This window comes from Mobula birostris, chromosome 19, assembly GCF_030028105.1.
Source record: "Mobula birostris isolate sMobBir1 chromosome 19, sMobBir1.hap1, whole genome shotgun sequence".
Taxonomy (NCBI): domain Eukaryota; kingdom Metazoa; phylum Chordata; class Chondrichthyes; order Myliobatiformes; family Myliobatidae; genus Mobula; species Mobula birostris.
The window spans coordinates 5,618,070-5,634,756 of record NC_092388.1 but is presented as its reverse complement, the minus strand read 5'-3'; the positions used below and the strand labels follow the sequence as shown (position 1 = coordinate 5,634,756).

The 16,687-nt window shown below is 43.9% G+C and overlaps 1 protein-coding gene across 3 annotated transcripts in view; it reads right to left on the bottom strand.

Annotated features, from left to right (window-relative positions):
- LOC140212405 (retinoic acid receptor beta) overlaps positions 1 to 16,687 on the bottom strand; it is a 273,300-nt gene that overhangs the window by 192,840 nt on the left and 63,773 nt on the right. Inside the window, exon 1 of one of the 3 annotated variants that reach the window (XM_072283156.1) lies at positions 15,338 to 15,969. The exons of 1 other annotated variant lie outside the window; for it this stretch is intronic. In XM_072283156.1, the coding sequence (XP_072139257.1) occupies positions 15,338 to 15,494 (157 nt within the window). In that variant the 5' untranslated portion in view covers positions 15,495 to 15,969. Of the gene's footprint in view, positions 1 to 15,337; positions 15,970 to 16,687 lie in introns of those variants that run through there. One more of the 3 variants, XM_072283158.1, reaches the window with a different exon arrangement.

The following is a 16,687-nucleotide window of genomic DNA, read 5'->3' as shown; positions in this document are numbered from 1 at the left end:
ACTCAGCCTTTAGCGTTGTTCTTTCTAATGTTGTCAATAATTTATAAGTTGTTGCAGCAGCCATACATAACCTTCCTTTAATTTCAGAAAGCCCTGTCAATGCACCCAAATCCCGTCACCCGTCGATGTTCACTCCAAGCTCAGAGTCAGGTTCATTATCATGGACATATGTCACGAAATTTTCCTGCTTGCCAGCAGCTGTACAGTGCAATACATAACATGTGCTATAAATTACAGTATTATAATATCTTTAAATTATAATACTTTTGCACTGTTTATCAATATGAAGCAGAGAGCGAGTTTGTAAATCTGGTGGGGGCAAAGGAAGTTGGGAATAGTGAGGGTGGAGTGCAGTGGGGGGGGGTGGGAGGAGTGCCAGTGGCAATGGGATGGGGGGGTGGCTACAATGAGTGCAGACACACTCGGCCCTGAGACACCAGGCAAGGACATTTGATTCCAAACGATTGGTTTATTGATCATTACAGAATGTCTGCCTGGTGCCTCTCGCTCCCTCCCCTCTCCCTTCCCATTTTCCCAACCACGATTCCCCTCTTCCTGCCCCCTTCCCACTCTCAGTCCACAATAGAGACCCAGATCAGAATCAGGATTATCATCACTCACATATGTCATGAAGTTTGGCTTTTTTTTTGCGGTAGCTGTAGAGTGCACTACATAAAATTACTACAGTGCTGTGTAAAAGTTTTACGCACCCTAGCTAAATATGTGTGCCTAAGGCTTTTGCACAGTACTGCATATAAATCAGTAGTACAAAAAGTGAGCAAAAAAGCAGTGAGGTGGTGTTGACGGATTCGTTGTCCATTCAGGAATCTGATGGCGGAGAGGAATAAGCTGGCCCCAAAATGTCTGAAGATAATTTTATGCCTAGAACCAGGTTTACCATCACTGACATATGCCATGAAATCTGTTGCTTTGTGGCAGCAGTACAGCGCGATACATAATAAATACTACAAAGCATGATAAGAAATATTTATATATATAAAAATTAAATAAATTGTGCGAAAAGAGAGCAAAAATAGTGAGGTAGCGTTCATGGGATCGTTGTCCATTCAGAGACCTGATGACCGAGAGCAAGAAGCTGTTTCTAAAATGCCTGAAGATAATTTTATTCTCAAAATCAGAAGCAAGTTTATTATCTGACATATGCCATGAAATCTGTTGTTTTGTGGGAGCAGTACACTGCAATACATAATATATACTATAAATTATAATAAGAAATATTCATATATAAATTAAATAGAAGTGCAAGGAGAGAACAAAAATAGTAGTGAGAGAACGAGCTTTGAAAAGACGTAAAAAAACCAGACTTTTATTTTCTCTTTGGCCATGTTACAACCTAACAGCAGTTTAATTCTAGGATGTGAGAAATTCATTTAATTTGTAGTTTAAAATTGTCAAAATGTAGCACAATGCACTAAATAATACATAATTATTTCCATCTAGAGGCCGGAGGAATTAGGCCACTCGGCCCATTGAGTTTGCTCTGCCATTCCATCGTGGCTGATTTATTATCCTTCTCAAATCAGACCAGAATCCATAGGAATCAGACCTCAAGACAATGCTACAAGACCATGAGACATTGGGAAAAGATTTTTAGATATAGGAGCAATAATTGTGAAGCTTCTGGACTGAGACACCCCACTGACCAGGAGAAGTAAGAAATGTTTATTGGCTGACACAATTATGCTTTAAGCCGCTGCTACTCTTACACTTTACACAATTCTTGGTTTAAGCCAGAAAATCTGTACGAAACTTGACAATCTTTGGCTGATAAGTAAAGAGATTCAGGATTCAAGTTTATTTATCACGTGTACAACAAAACATACAGTGAAATGTGTCATTTGCAGTAACAACCCGAACTCCCAAGGGTCTGCTTAGGGCAGCCCGCAAGTGTCACCACACATTCTGGCGCCAACATAACATAGTCACAATGCTCAGCACAACAACACAGAACAGAACAAACTACAGCAAAGCAAGCTCTGTTCCTCCCCCACCCCATCCACACTTACCCATGCACATACACAGTCCTCTAACCCCAGATCAGGCAACTGGCCTCTAGCCCCCAGCAGACTCAAACTCGAGTCTACCTGCACTGGGCTTTGGCCTCCCCAGCGAACTCAGACTCAAGCCTGCAGACATTGGGCTTTGGTTTTCCCAGCAGCCTCAAACTCGGGCCTGCAGACACTGGGCTTTGGCCTCCCCAGCAGACTCAGACTCAGGCCTGCAGACACTGGGCTTTGGTTTTCCCAGCAGACTCAAATTCGGGCCTGCAGACACTGGGCTTTGGCTTTCCCAGCAGACTCAAACTCGGGCCTGCAGACACTGAGCTTTGGTTTCCCCAGCAGACTCAAACTCGGGCCTGCAGACACTGGGCTTTGAGCTCCCCAGCAGACTCAGTCTCAGGCCTGCAGACACTGGGCTTTGAGCTCCCCAGCAGACTCAGACTCAGGCCTGCAGACACTGGGCTTTGGTTTCCCCAGCAGACTCAGGCTCAGGCCTGTAGACACTGGGCTTTGGCCTCCCCAGCAGACTCAGGCTCGGGCCTGCAGACACTGGGATTTGAGCTCCCCAGCAGACAGACTTGAGCCTGCAGACACTGGGCTTTGTCCTCCCCAGCAGACTCAGACTCAGGCCTGCAGACACTGGGCTTTGGTTTTCCCAGCAGACTCAGACTCAGGCCTGTAGACAGTGGGCTTTGGTTTCCCCAGCAGATTCAAACTCAGGCTTGCAGACACTGGGCTTTGAGCTCCCCAGCAGATTCAGTCTCAGGCCTGTAGACACTGGGCTTTGGCCTCCTCTGCAGACTCAGACTCGAGCCTGCAGACACTGGGCTTTGAGCTCCCCAGCAGACACAAACTCAGGCCTGCAGACACTGGGCTTTGAGCTCCCAAGTGAACTGACAAATTTGCAGACTCTTAGTAACATTCATATGTCTTTGATGTGTCTCTTTGACATATAACAAAATACCATTGATGCCAAAATCAATCATCTGAGTCACAACTGTTCAAGAAATTACACTGGACAGCAGATTTTTTCAAAAGCATGGCTTCCTCAGAAATTATTTGTGGTTATGATAGTCTGCTTGAAGCTGAACACAAACATAACTTCAGACCTCTTGAAACAGTAAGGAATTTGGAGAAACCAGAAATTAACTTTTATTGAAACTAATGCTTTAATTACATAACAGTGTTGACACTTTGCAATAGTTCAACTAAGCAAAAAATGCTTTGCTGATGATTTTCATTTGTAGTCGGTGACTGAGACTTCTTGCTTAAGTGTCCAACAATAATCTGCCAGCATTGATGGATTCCAGTTACCTTGATACCATTTCTCCATGACCGCAATGTTCTGGTGAACCCTTTCACCATGCTTGTCACTGACAGTGCCAAGATTTGCAGGGAAGAAATCTAAATGGGAATGCAGAAATAAATCTTTAGTGACATGTTGCACTTCATGGTTTTCTGTGCTTGAAACATGTTGTCAACCAGAAGCATGCAGTTTGGTGCTCTGTAGTTACCAAGCAAATTTTCAACAACATCCTTGAATGCCTTCCATGTGATTTTCTCTGGTCTCATTGGGAGTTCTGGAATTGTCTGTCATTGATGATCTTTTTGGCTTGTGGACCAATAAAAATGTCTTCCTTACTCATGGTATTAGTTATTCTGGGAAACAACTGCCTCAAATATCAAAATCCTTCACAGAAATTGTTGTCCCTGATGACAGTAGGTTCCATCCTTGCAGTCTTGAACCCATTAATTCTGCTTTTCCCCTTTTTAAAACCAAGTCTCTGACCAGATCATTTAACTCAGATTGAGTTATCAGATGAAGCTCACTTGACATCAAGGGTTTAAAATCTGTATCAGTATTAGTGTCGCTTTCCATTCCTGGCTTGTGCGTTTTTCATCAGCCTCCTCTAGACTCCATGTCTCTGTACAGGAAGACTACCATCAAGCAGCACAGGTCTCATGGCTGATTGGAGATTGGGTAGTCAACGGATTTCTTGTTTTTAGCAGAGAAACTAGACACACTGGTCAGACAGATGTAGCAGTCTCTCACGTGCTCCTTCTGTTCTCGCCATATCATTGGGACAGCGACAGCATTGACTTCCGAGTACCTCTGAGGCAAGCTCTAAGATCAACAGCGCATGTTGCACAACAAATGTGAGGAGCCCAGGCTTTGCCTTGGTCACCAATTTTATACCCAAAGTAGAGCTCGTGGACTTTCTTAATAAGTGGAGTCATGCTCTGTCTTTGAGATTTAAATATAACAGAAAGTATCGTGGCTGCTGCAACATTCATGAGACATTTTGCTATCACAAATACTCCCAAAAGTACAATTATTTTATTCTAATGAGTATATACAATATGTTATGCACGTAGAGCATGCGCATCAACCGATATACATGTAAATGCAATGCATGGAAGAGTGGGTACATGATGTCTTTACAGCCTTTCAAAAACCTGTCCTGCCGTGTAGCATTCACTCTACCTTAGCACGCCTAGACAAGGTAGAAAGCTTTTCAGCTTACACTGTAGGCAACATTTTAATTGACTTGAATTATGAATTGAAATAACAAATATATGCGATTTCAAAAAAAAACAGTTTTTGTTGTCCAGTGTTGTCTGCCAAATATGACCAATTCTGAAGCGAGGTGTTCTGTGAGAGGTGAGAAGGGACTGATTGGATTCCTCAACCCTTTCACGCTATCTACTGTACATGGCAGAAGCCACAAACGACACAACATACACTCAGTGGCAACTTTATTAGATACCTCCTGTACCTAATAAAGTGGCCACTGGGTGTATGTTCATGGTCTTCTGCTGCTGTAGCCCATCCACTTCAAGGTTCAATATTTGGAGATGTTCTTCTGCACACCACTTGGAACATGAGTTTTTGAGTTACTGTCACCTTCCTGTCAGCTTGAACCAGTCTGGCCATTCTCCTCTGACCTCTCTCATTAATAAGCCATTTTCACTCACAGAACTACCACTCACTAGCTGTTTTTTTGCACCATTCTCTGTAAACCCTAGAGACCCTTGTGCATAAAAATCCCAAGAGATGAGCAGTTTCCAAGATACTCAAACCGCCCTGTCTGGCACAAACAATCCTCCCATGGTCAACGTCACTTAGATCACATTTCTTCCCCATTCTGATGTTTAGTCTGAACAACAACTGAACCTCTTGACAATGTCTGCATGCTTTCATGCATTGTGCTTCTGCCACAGATTGGCTGATCGGATATTTGCATTAATGAGCAGGTGTACCTGATAATGTGGCCACTGAGTGCATGTCAGTGGTAATAAACCTGACTCTCATAGTGCCTGTGAGGGATAATTCTGGGAATTTAAAATTACAAGTTGAGCAATTATGGATGAACTAATTCCCCGAAACAGCATCTGCTCTTTTCCTTCCAGGGATGCTGAGTTCCCCTAGCATTTTGTGTGTGTTACGCTGGATTTCCAGCGTCTCCAGAGCCTCTTGTGTTTCTGACTAAAGAGCAATCTAGTCTGATGGACATTGCACATTCTCTAAAATGGAGAGAATGGAGACTATATGGTAACTTCTACAATGATAGAAAAGTGAAGGTCAATGTAGGAGGGAAGGGTTAGATTGATCTCAGAATAGGTTAAAAAGTTGGCACAACATCATAGGACAGAGGGCCTGCACTGTACTGCACTGCTCTGTGTTCTAGAACCAGTCTTCAGGAAGTAAAACCTGTTCACAATTTGCAATGTCAGCAACATTATAAAAAGTGGTTTGAAGTGTTTACCCAATGTGCTGTCACATTGGAAGTACCAACTGAAGTAGCAAATTTCCAGCTGATACTTTGTGTTTAGTGAAACACTAAATTCCCTGGAGATAAAGGGTTAGTGTTGTATCAGTGTTGTTTTCCGTCCCTGAGTTTAGCAGGTCGTTTTCATTCTGTCACATTGGAACTACTACATCAGGGAAGGTAAGGGATGAATACTCCTGTTGTTAAGGATGTATCCCTGTCACTGAATGCACAGTTCAGAACAGATCTGCTTTCTTGCTAATTCGCAGCACCATCCCTCAACACTGTAACAGAAGGGGTTTATTTTGGGACATTCATGAGGTACGTCAAGGGATGGACAGGCAACATTTCTGAAGAGTTTGATAGAACTTCTCAGATTAAAAGATGGGCGGAAGACCATGATCACCCACGTCACACGACACGGCACATAATGATGATAAACACAAGAAAGGCTGCAGATGCTGGAAACCCAGAGTAACACACACAAAATGCTGGAAGAACTGAGCAGATCAGACAGCATCTGTGGAAATGAACACACAGTTGTGTTTTGGGCTGAGACCCTTTTTCAGGACATGATGATGATGATGATACTTTGGGTGTGTGGTGTTTGTAGTCAAAGAGGCTTTTGGATCAGATTCCAGTATTGAATAGTCAAAGAGATTCGGCTATTTGGGGCGTGCTGCCATTGCAAATATGTAAACCTTTAAATTTACCTGACTATATTCAAATTGTTAAAGTTAAGAAGATGATTATAGCAATTAAAATGTAGTTAATAGTTATTGTTGTATTTGTGTTGAAGACCTCCAAGAGGACCACAACCTTGTCATAGTTTGGAGCTTGAGTGCCTCAATGACCCAGAGGGCTGTGCTGGCTGGAGTCGCCCCGAGGCTACTGGCACGATGAGGGAAGCCTGAACACCACCAAGACCCAGACCCAGACCAAGATGGTCAAGGACAAACAGAAATGGAAGACCTTCATTGCTGTCCTAAACACCAGTGGCATTACGGACAGTAAGTTCTGCTGAAGAAATGCAAACATCCTCTTAGAAGAGTGAGGTTCCGTCCCTCTCCCTCCCTCTCTCTCTCTCTCTCTCTCTGCCCCCCCCCACCCCCCTCTCCTTCTCCTGGAGGTTTGCTGTGTGAATAAAGGCTTTTCTATTTCCCGTTACAGCTTCTGTGTGGCTCAGTTTTAGTCAGTTGCAACAATGCTCAACCAAGGAGAGAACAGGTACCAGTTCACTAGTTACTCCATTCACCATCAAAGCAATGTTACCACAATGCATACCATCTTCAAGGCCTCTTAGAGATGCTTTCCTGAATCAACTATCTAAACCAAGGATTCCCAACCTGGGGTCCATGGAACCCCTGCTTTAGAAGGATGAAGCACACACTATTCTCACCACCACCCTGCCCAGGATACATAAGAGCTGAGAGCATCACCGGGGTCTCCTCTCCCCCACACTATCTGTGACATTTAACAGAAGCATTGTAGACAAAGGGCCTGAAGCATGTTTGAGGGTTCCTACCACCCATCCCACAGTCTCTCTGACCCACTACCGTCAGGAAGGAGGTACAGGAGCATCAGGACTAGGATTGTCAGACTGGGTAACAGCTTCTTCCCTCAGGCAGTGAAACTAATGAATACCTTGCCACCACTGAGGTCTCGTCACTAGGAGAGTGATCTGTTTACTGTACAGTTGAGTGTTGCCTCTATATACATTTTGAATGATATTTTATTAACTTATTTAAAGTAATATTTTGTTTCATGTGCTGTGATGTATGTTTTGGGGGTGCACCATGATCCAGAGGAAAGCTGTTCCATTTGGTTGTCTATATGTACAGTCAGTTGACAATAAACTTAAACTTGACCTTCAGATTGGTTCTTCCAGAGTGACAGCACATTGGAACTGCACTGTAAACAGTTTAAACTACTTTTTATAGTGGTGTTTACATTGCAAATACATACTGGTATTTATGTATATTTTATTCCATGGCTGCACTACTAACTTTATCTTTATGTGATTCTTTATAATAGCTGAATGTTGTCTTTTGTTGCAAGTTGCACCTACACGTAACAGCAAATTTCTAATACATGTAAATGTATATGGTGAATAACGTTGATCCTTGAAATCATTCATTACATTATTAGACTAAATTAAAAAGGCAGTTCACCATTACTGTTTGCTAGGCAGTAAGATCTATAACTAACCACAGAATATGAGCACATCCAGTGAATAAACTATTTTCAAAAGCTTATTTTAAAGTACAAAACAAAAAAATTGATGTTTCTTTTCTAACTTATTTTTTCTTTATTTATTCTTTGTTGCAACTTATACTGTAACCAATAATGATTCCATTGCACCCTCGAAGCCTGCTTTTGACATATCATGTCAGGGGGTAGCGGCTAGCACAACACTTTACAGAGCCCGCCATCAGGGTGCAATTCCCACCATTGTCTGCGAGGAGTTTGTAGGTTCTTCCCGTGACCTTGTGCATTTCTTCGGGGAGGGGGGTTGATCTGGATTCCTCCCACATTCCAAAGACACGGTGGTTAGTGTTAGTGAGTTGTGGGCATGCTACATTGGTGCTGGCAGCACGGCCACACTTGTGGGCAACTCATATCCAGACTGTGTGGGTCGTTGACACAAATGATGCAATTCACTGTCAGTTTTGATGTTTCCTATATGTCATCTTGCATCAATGATGTACAATCTGAGGATTGTGCCGCGGGCAGCCCACAAGTATTGCCCCACTTCCAGTGCCAATGCAGCACACCCAGAACTCACTACGCTTAATCTGGATGTCTTTGGAACGTGGGACACCCGGAGGAAACTCCATGCAGTCATGGCGGGAACGTCGTAGTAACTCCTTTACGACAGCGGTTTTGATGTCCATGTGACAAATGAAACTAATCTTATCTTACCTTATAAATGAAACATCATATTCTGTGGTTAGTTATAGCACTTACAGTCTAGCTAACAGGAAAAAAATAATCACAGCATTTTTATAATTCAATGTTAATATACAATCAGTCCCCTGATTATTTGAAAACTATTTGCAAAGTAAATTCAAGATTCAAGATTGTTTAATGAGATGAGAATACCAATTAATCGAATCAAACAATTAAACTGCTTCTCTGAGAAGATAGATTCAAGATTCAGGATTATTTCAGGTCATTTTCAGTACACAAGTGTAAAGGAGAAAGATATGATTGTTACTCTGGATTTGATGCACCCCAAAAAAAACACAATAAGATAAGGCACACAATAATAATTCTAAAAAACACAATAAACATAAATATATAAGATAGCTAATATACATAGATTGATTGTATGTCCGTAAAGTGATGCTAGGCACAGGAGGGTCTGTACCTAAGGTAAACCTGACAGGAAATGGTAGAATAGCGGTGGTTGGGGGTGTGGAGGGGTGGGTTAGCGGGTGGAAGTGCTGATCAGCCTTACCGCTTGGGGAAAGTAACTGTTTTTGAGTCTGATGGTCCTGGTGCGATGGGAGTGAGACAAACAGTCCATGGGCAGGGTGGGTGAGATCCTTTATGACATTACTGGCCATTTTCCGGCACCTTTCTGTATATGTGTCCTTGATGCCGTGTAGGGAATATATTGATCAGTACAGTGGTTGGCATGCAAATCACAGGATGAAGAACCGGTTTCTATGACCACAGCTTTTCAAGGTTCAAAGTAAATCTATTATAATACATGTACTTTGATAATTAACAAAACAGATATGTCACCATGTTCAACCCTGAGGTTCATTCTCTTGTAGGAATGCACAGCAAATCCAAGAAACACAATGGAATCAATGGAAAGACTGCACCCAACAGGACTGACAAACAAGCAATGTGCAAAAGACATATAAATAAATAAGCAATAATTATCGAGAACATGAGGTGAAGAGTCCTTGAAAGTGAGTCCATAGGGTGTGGGGGCATTTCAGTGATGGGGAGTGTAAGGTTGAGAGAGTATGTTGGTTTAGTTACCAATGACTCTAGCACATACACCCCCTGAACAGAAAGCCCCCAAAATGAGTCATCATGACAACCACTTCTTATTGTAATCCCGCCTCATTTCAGCTAGAACAAAACCATTAATTAATTAAACCTTTCTTTCAAAGTACCATTACACATCCTCAATTAAATGGAGTGGGATGTGACATTGACGAATACCAAGTAGCTGTTACAATTACACAACATTGTAAATTACTTCCTCATTCCATTTTAAGGTTCCTATAATCAGGCAACTAACAATTTGTCAGTCAATATGACGACAATGAACTGATGAATTAAACTATGTGCAGAAAACAGCTGTCCTGTAAACGTAAAGCATAATCTGTAAAACTAATCTATCGTGTGCAGTTCTAGATTATATTTTTAAACCTTTTTTTCTGATACTGCAATCTCAGATTGTTAGTAACACAAAGTGCTGTAGAAACTCAGCAGGTCAGGCATCATCTACAGCAACCTTCTTCAGGCCCGTGGACCCCCAGCCGTTAACGGACAGGCCCGTGGACCCCCAGCCATTAACGGACAGGCCCGTGGACCCCGAACCGTTAACGGACAGGTCCGTGGACCCCCAGCCATTAACGGACAGGCCCGTGGACCCCCAACCGTTAACGGACAGGCCCGTGGACCCCCAGCCGTTAACAGACAGGCCCGTGGACCCCCAACCGTTAACGGACAGGCCCGTGCACCCCCAACCGTTAATGGACAGGTCTGTGGACCCCCAACCATTAATGGACAGGCCCATGGACCCCCCTCCAACCATTGATGGACAGGCCCGTGGACCCCCCCAACCGTTAATGGACAGGCCCATGGACCCCCCAGCCGTTAACGGACAGGCCCATGGACCCCCAGCCGTTAACGGACAGGCCCATGGATCCCCCCAACTGTTAACGGACAGGCCCGTGGACCCCCCCTCCAACCATTGATGGACAGGCCCTTGGACACCGCCCCCCCAGTCATTAACGGACAGGCCCGTGGACCCCCAACTGTTAACGGACAGGCCCGTGGGCTCCCCCCAAGCATTAACGGACAGGCCCGTGGACCCCCCTAACCATTAACGGACAGGCCTGTGGACCCCCAACTGTTAACGGACAGGCCCGTGGATCCCCCCAACCGTTAACGGACAGGCCTCTGGACCCCCAACTGTTAACGGACAGGCCCGTGGACCCCCCCTAACCATTAACGGACAGGCCCGTGGACCCCCCTCCAACCATTAATGGACAGGCCCGTGGACCCCCAACCATTAACAGACAGGCGTGCGGACCCCAGGTTGGGAATCCCTGATTAAATAGTTAATATTTCGGGCTGAGACTCTCCTCAAATTGTTGCTTTACTTGTCATCACTGTGGCTGCACTCACTACAGTCTAGAAGTATGAAGGGGTATCTCATTGAACCCTATCGAATATTGAAAAGCCTAGATAGAACGGATAGGGGAAGGATGCTTCTAATATTGGGGGACTCTGGGACCAGAGGGCACAACCTCAAAATAAAAGGATGTCCCTTTAGAACAGAGATGAAGAGGAATTTCTTTAGCTAGAGGATGGTGAATCTGTGGCCTCACAGACGTCTGTGGAAGCTAAGTTATTGATTATATTTAAAGCGAAGGGTGACAGGTTCCTGATTAGTAAGGACGTCAAAGGTTACAAGACAAGACAGGAGAGTGGGTTTGAAAGGGATAATAAATCAACCATGACTGAATGACAGAGCAGACTCGACGGGCTGAATGGCTTAACTCTGCTCCAACATCTTATGGTTTTATAGTTGTCGAATGTCATTTTGTTTTTTTTGCATGTCACGCCAACACACCACAGCAAATTCAAAGAACATTCATTATCAAAATATGTGTGCAGTTTCCTAATCGTGATCTATTCTGATTAATACTAAATTCCAAATTCATGTAAACGTGTATGGTGAATAAATGAATAAATTCATAATGACTTACACGGTTGTCACCCATCTATTCCCACAAACAAAGTTAACCATCTAAATCAGATATAAATCACATGCTCTTAGAGGGCTGCTAAGAATAGAGTTAGAGAAAAAGTTTAGATATTCTATCACAGTATGAAATTTGGCATTCCATTCTTATTTTTACACACTTCATACTGATGCAGAACATAGTTTTGAAGCCACAAACAGACTAAAATTAGGGATTCATAGCCATAAACTGCTAACTACCTGTGAGTTAAATGCTAACTCTCTGATTGGTACCATTGGAAGTCACTGGGCAGAAATCATTTACCTCCCAAGAAAGAGGGAGCGTTACCTAAACTATACCACACACCTCCTAGTGGAGATACTCTGAGCAGCACTGGAAAATGCTAAGAGGAAAAAAACACATAGCTTTCTTTTCGACAATATTTTAAAAACCTAAGCACTAGAGATTCTGCAGTTGATGGCAATCCAGAGCAACACACACACACAAAAAGCTGGAGGAACTCAGCAGCATCTATGGAGAGGAATAAACAGTCGGCGTTTCAGGCTGAGACCCTTCATCAGGACACTTCATCTAGTTAAAGTAAGTTGCTCCAGCACTTCGTTGCTCTGGATTTCCAGCATCTGCAGAATCTGTTGTATTTATGATTTTAATGTCCTCAGGACTCACTCCACCAGGATCAGAAACAGTTATTACCCGTCAACCACCAGGCTCTGAAAGCAGAGGGGGTAGTTTCACTCAATTTCATTTTCCCCATCACTGAACTGTTCCCAAAACCTATGGACTCAGTTTCAGGTACTCTTCATTTCATGTTCTCAATATGTATTGCTTATTTATTATTATTTATTTTTTTCTTTCCCTGTGTATTTACACAATTTGTTGTCTTTTGCACACTGGCTGTCCATCCTGTTGGTGCAGTCTTCTATCAATTCTATTACGATTATTGGATTTATTGAGTCCTCCTGCAAGAAAATTAATCTCGGAGTTGTATATCGTGACATACCTGCACTTTGATAATTAATTTACTTTGAACTTTTGAGCTTCGATTAAAGCACGACACTCACAGGGAAAGATACACCTCAGTTATAAATAAAAACAAGTAGACTGTGTCTTTTCTAAGGCTGCAATATCACACCTGCGAGTTGAAACAGATTATGTTCCATATGTGCAAGATAAGCCTAGATAGAGTGGATGTGGAAAGGATGTTCCCTATAGGACCAGGGGAACAGCCTCAGAATAGAAGGAACAGAGATGAGGAGAAATTTCTCTATGCAGAGAGTGGTGAATGTGTGGAATTCATTGCCACAGACAGCAGTGGAGGCCGGGTCATTGGGTATATGTAAAGCAGAGAGTGATAGGTTAGTCAGGGCATCACGGGTTACAGGGAGAAGGCAGGAGCATGGGGTTAAGAGGGATAATAAATCAGCCATGATGGAATGGTAGAGCAGACTCGATGGACTGAAAGGTCTCATTCTACTCCTATGTCTTACAGTCTAAAATGCTAGAGGAGCTCAGTAGGTCAGGCAGCTTCCAAGAAGAGGAGTAAACAGTCGACATTTTGGCCAAAGCCCTTCATCTATTTAAAATAAACAGATTCGAAAACCTATTCATTTCCTACTAATGAATGATTAAAGCAAAGCAATTGTAGGGAAAGGTTATTTATAAAAAGAGAGATTAGCTGCAATGTCCAATCACTTTGATAGCACTCCTGGACCAGATTATGTTCCACTTATATAAGATGCCAGTGCCATGTTAGTTACATACAGGTAAATAATCACTCTTAAGTTGTTCTAAAAGCACAATGAATTAATAATTTAACCCGAGGAACCCCTCAATATAAGAATATACTGCTCGTGCACCGAAAACCCGCCGTGGAATTGAGTTATATTTGCATCAGTTTTCATTGTAATAACTTAATTAAACCCCAAAGACACCGAGATTTGCCCATAAAACTTTGAAGTGAAGTGTTTAAGAAAAGCAGTGTACAGATGTTAGCAGCACACAGGGGACAAGTTACTGTACCGCCGATTGATTTTTTTTCCCCTTTTAACGCCTGAAATTGCTGATTGTACATCAAACAGGTAATTTAAGTGTCTCTTACAACATTATTACATTACTAAAACCTCAGTATTGTCAGCTCTCTCAATCTCCTTTTCATTAGAGTGGCACAATGAAAGAAAGGTTTTTCAGATCTGTGGCTGGGCAATGCGATCAATCTGTAGTCTCTGCTAAACACAGGCCACAAAGTGCTTAACGAGGAACAGCGCGCCAGGAAATACTGAGGTCTGTGGTCGCTGCGATTCCGGGGCAATATCATCTCCAGATTTACCCTCTAGAATCTGCTTTTGTACCGTAGCTGCCCCTGAAGCAACGTTCAAATAAAAGCCCGTTTAACGTTATATAAATCATTTGACAGCCTAGCGTATCCCTGAATGCCACGGTAATATTGTGTTTTTCAATTTGCATTAGAAACATCAAATCTCTTCAAAAAGAAACAGAAAATATTCTTATAAATTGTATTTGCGTTGGCGGTTGAAACTAAAATCGGAATTATATCCTGCAAATAATGGCCATAAGATGTCCAAGACAAAGTCAAACGATAAACACTTCGATATGAATAAACGAGGCGGTTGCAGAATGAAAATATTATTCGACACATTAAGAGTGCGCGCCACTACCTAACCTTAACGAAAATAACACTTTTTTTATGAGAGACGCACTTAGCTATAAAACAATTTTTTAAATCTTTTTTTTCACGTTTATAATCGATGTCAGCGGGTTTGGCCATTCCTTTGACTGTTGTGCTAATTGCTTTATCCACAATTTTTCGTTTATAAAACCAGAAACGATGTTTCTGATAAGGGAAAGTCTTTATTTGTTTTATCTAAATGGTTTTAAATAATGTCTGAGGGCTACAAGAGTGGTAGAACGATAATGAAAAGCCACTTCGCCGAGAATATGAAAAACAAAACTCCCACACGCACTTATTCCGCTGCAAATACCATTCCGCGATTCCATTACAGAGGGATATAAAACCCGGTGGAAATGAATGAACGAAAGTGACACTTTGGAAAAGAACCGCTTTAAATTTTCTGCCTAGTGCAGACAGACAGCTAAGGAGGGACTGATGGAGATTTATTGGAAACGGTGTCTAGCGAGAGACGGAGCAACCCTCTCGATGTCCCTGCTTGTTAGCAACCTTCAAACGGGGGGAGAACTGAGAGAAGTGAGTGTTTCATTTTCCAATTCTGTGTGTTTTTTTTGTTTCCCTAATCTTAACGCTTGCACCGCTGTTTACTAACTAACTGCATTCCTCGGCACTCTGTGTAAAGATGCGAAAGCCAGTGCAGAAGTGACGAAAAGTAAGCAGCGACTCTCCACTGCTGTCACACCAGAGTCCTTGCCTGCCAGGCACGGCTAAACGCTGATGCCCACTACAGATTAACACTGTCCAGGGACAGATGAGGGAAGGGGAGAGGGGCTGTGTTAGAGAAGGGGAGAGAGAGAGAGAGCGAGGAAAGAAAAAAAATAAGCGGACATGCAACGTTTTCTATCATATGCAGTATGAACGATAATGATAAACACAACCTACATTGAGTGCTGGGTTTCGGTTGCCATTCCCTGTGTGTCAGTCCATTGAAGCATGCGGTCAGAGCTTTCTCTTGGAGCATGCAAGAAGACGGGCTCGGAGTGTAGAAATCCAGCATCTGCCCAGGACTGACAGCGAGGACATCCATGCAGTCAAACATGACGGGAGGCTGCAGCCCGCAACCTGCGAAGCCAACACTGGTTCACTCTCTCTCTCTCTCTCTCGCTCTCTCTGGGTGTGGGGAAATTTGCAAACGAAAAAAAAAGTTGTCCCAACTCCCATCAAAACTCTGCCCTTATATTTTGTTTCTTTTTCCTTCCCTCTTCTCTTTTTTCTCCCTCTCCCTCTCTCTTGGCACGCCGGGCTGTTTTCCCATGAATTAAGACAGACAACACGGCTAAAAGCCTGTCACCGATCCAAATGATCACTTGCCATTTTCACCAACAACACCCTCCCCTCCCCTCCCCTCCCCTCAAGGCGGTTTACGGCGCTCGGTTCGAGATAATAATAAATAATGAAGAAGGGGAGCGGGGTGAGGTTCGGAGCGGAGCGGGGCGGGTGTCGGAAGGGAGAGCCCGGCGCTGGGCTCTGGCTGCGCGGACAATGCCCCAGCGCTGTCCGGCCGCTGGCCACGCTTGCCCTAACTCTCCCCCCTCCCCTCCTACCCCGCTCGGCTTTCCCCCACCCCTCTCACTTCCTGCTCCTTGTGTCAAAAAGAGAAGGGGGGATATGTAAAAAAAACACCCGAGCCTGCCTCAGTTGCAGAGACTGCGCTGCCTAATGTATGCGAGTGAACTTTCTCTGAACCGCAGCCAGCCTGCTAACCTTCAAATGACCCAGCCTTGCCTGACATCACTAGCTCCCAGGATCCTTCCACCGAGCCGCCGAAGCCCCGAGCAGGACAGGCAGGCAGGGCAGGGGCTGCGCCCGGCTGGGACACCGCGCCGCTGGACGGGTGGGCTAGCAGGGGCAGACACCTCCGCTGCATCAAAGACACCCTGCTGGGGGCTCGGGGTGGGGGGAAGAGAAATGCAACATGCCCCTCCCTCCCTCCCCCGGCAAATCATAAACACCAGCATCTTTCCGCAGACGCTGGAAACCCAGCGCAACACCCAGGCGCCCAAGGCGCTGGACGCGCTCAGCAGGTCAGGCAGCATCTGTGGAGGGGAGTGGACAGTCGATGTCTTGGGCCGGGGCTGGAAAGGGAAGAAGCCAGAACTTCCCTCGCAACTCCTGCAGCCTTTATCCTTTATTAGAGCTTCTTAATTTCTTGATCAACCCAGCGACGGGGAGGGTGGAGGTAGTGGGGAAGGGGTGTGGAAATTAAAGATAGTCATACCGAAATTCTCAGTA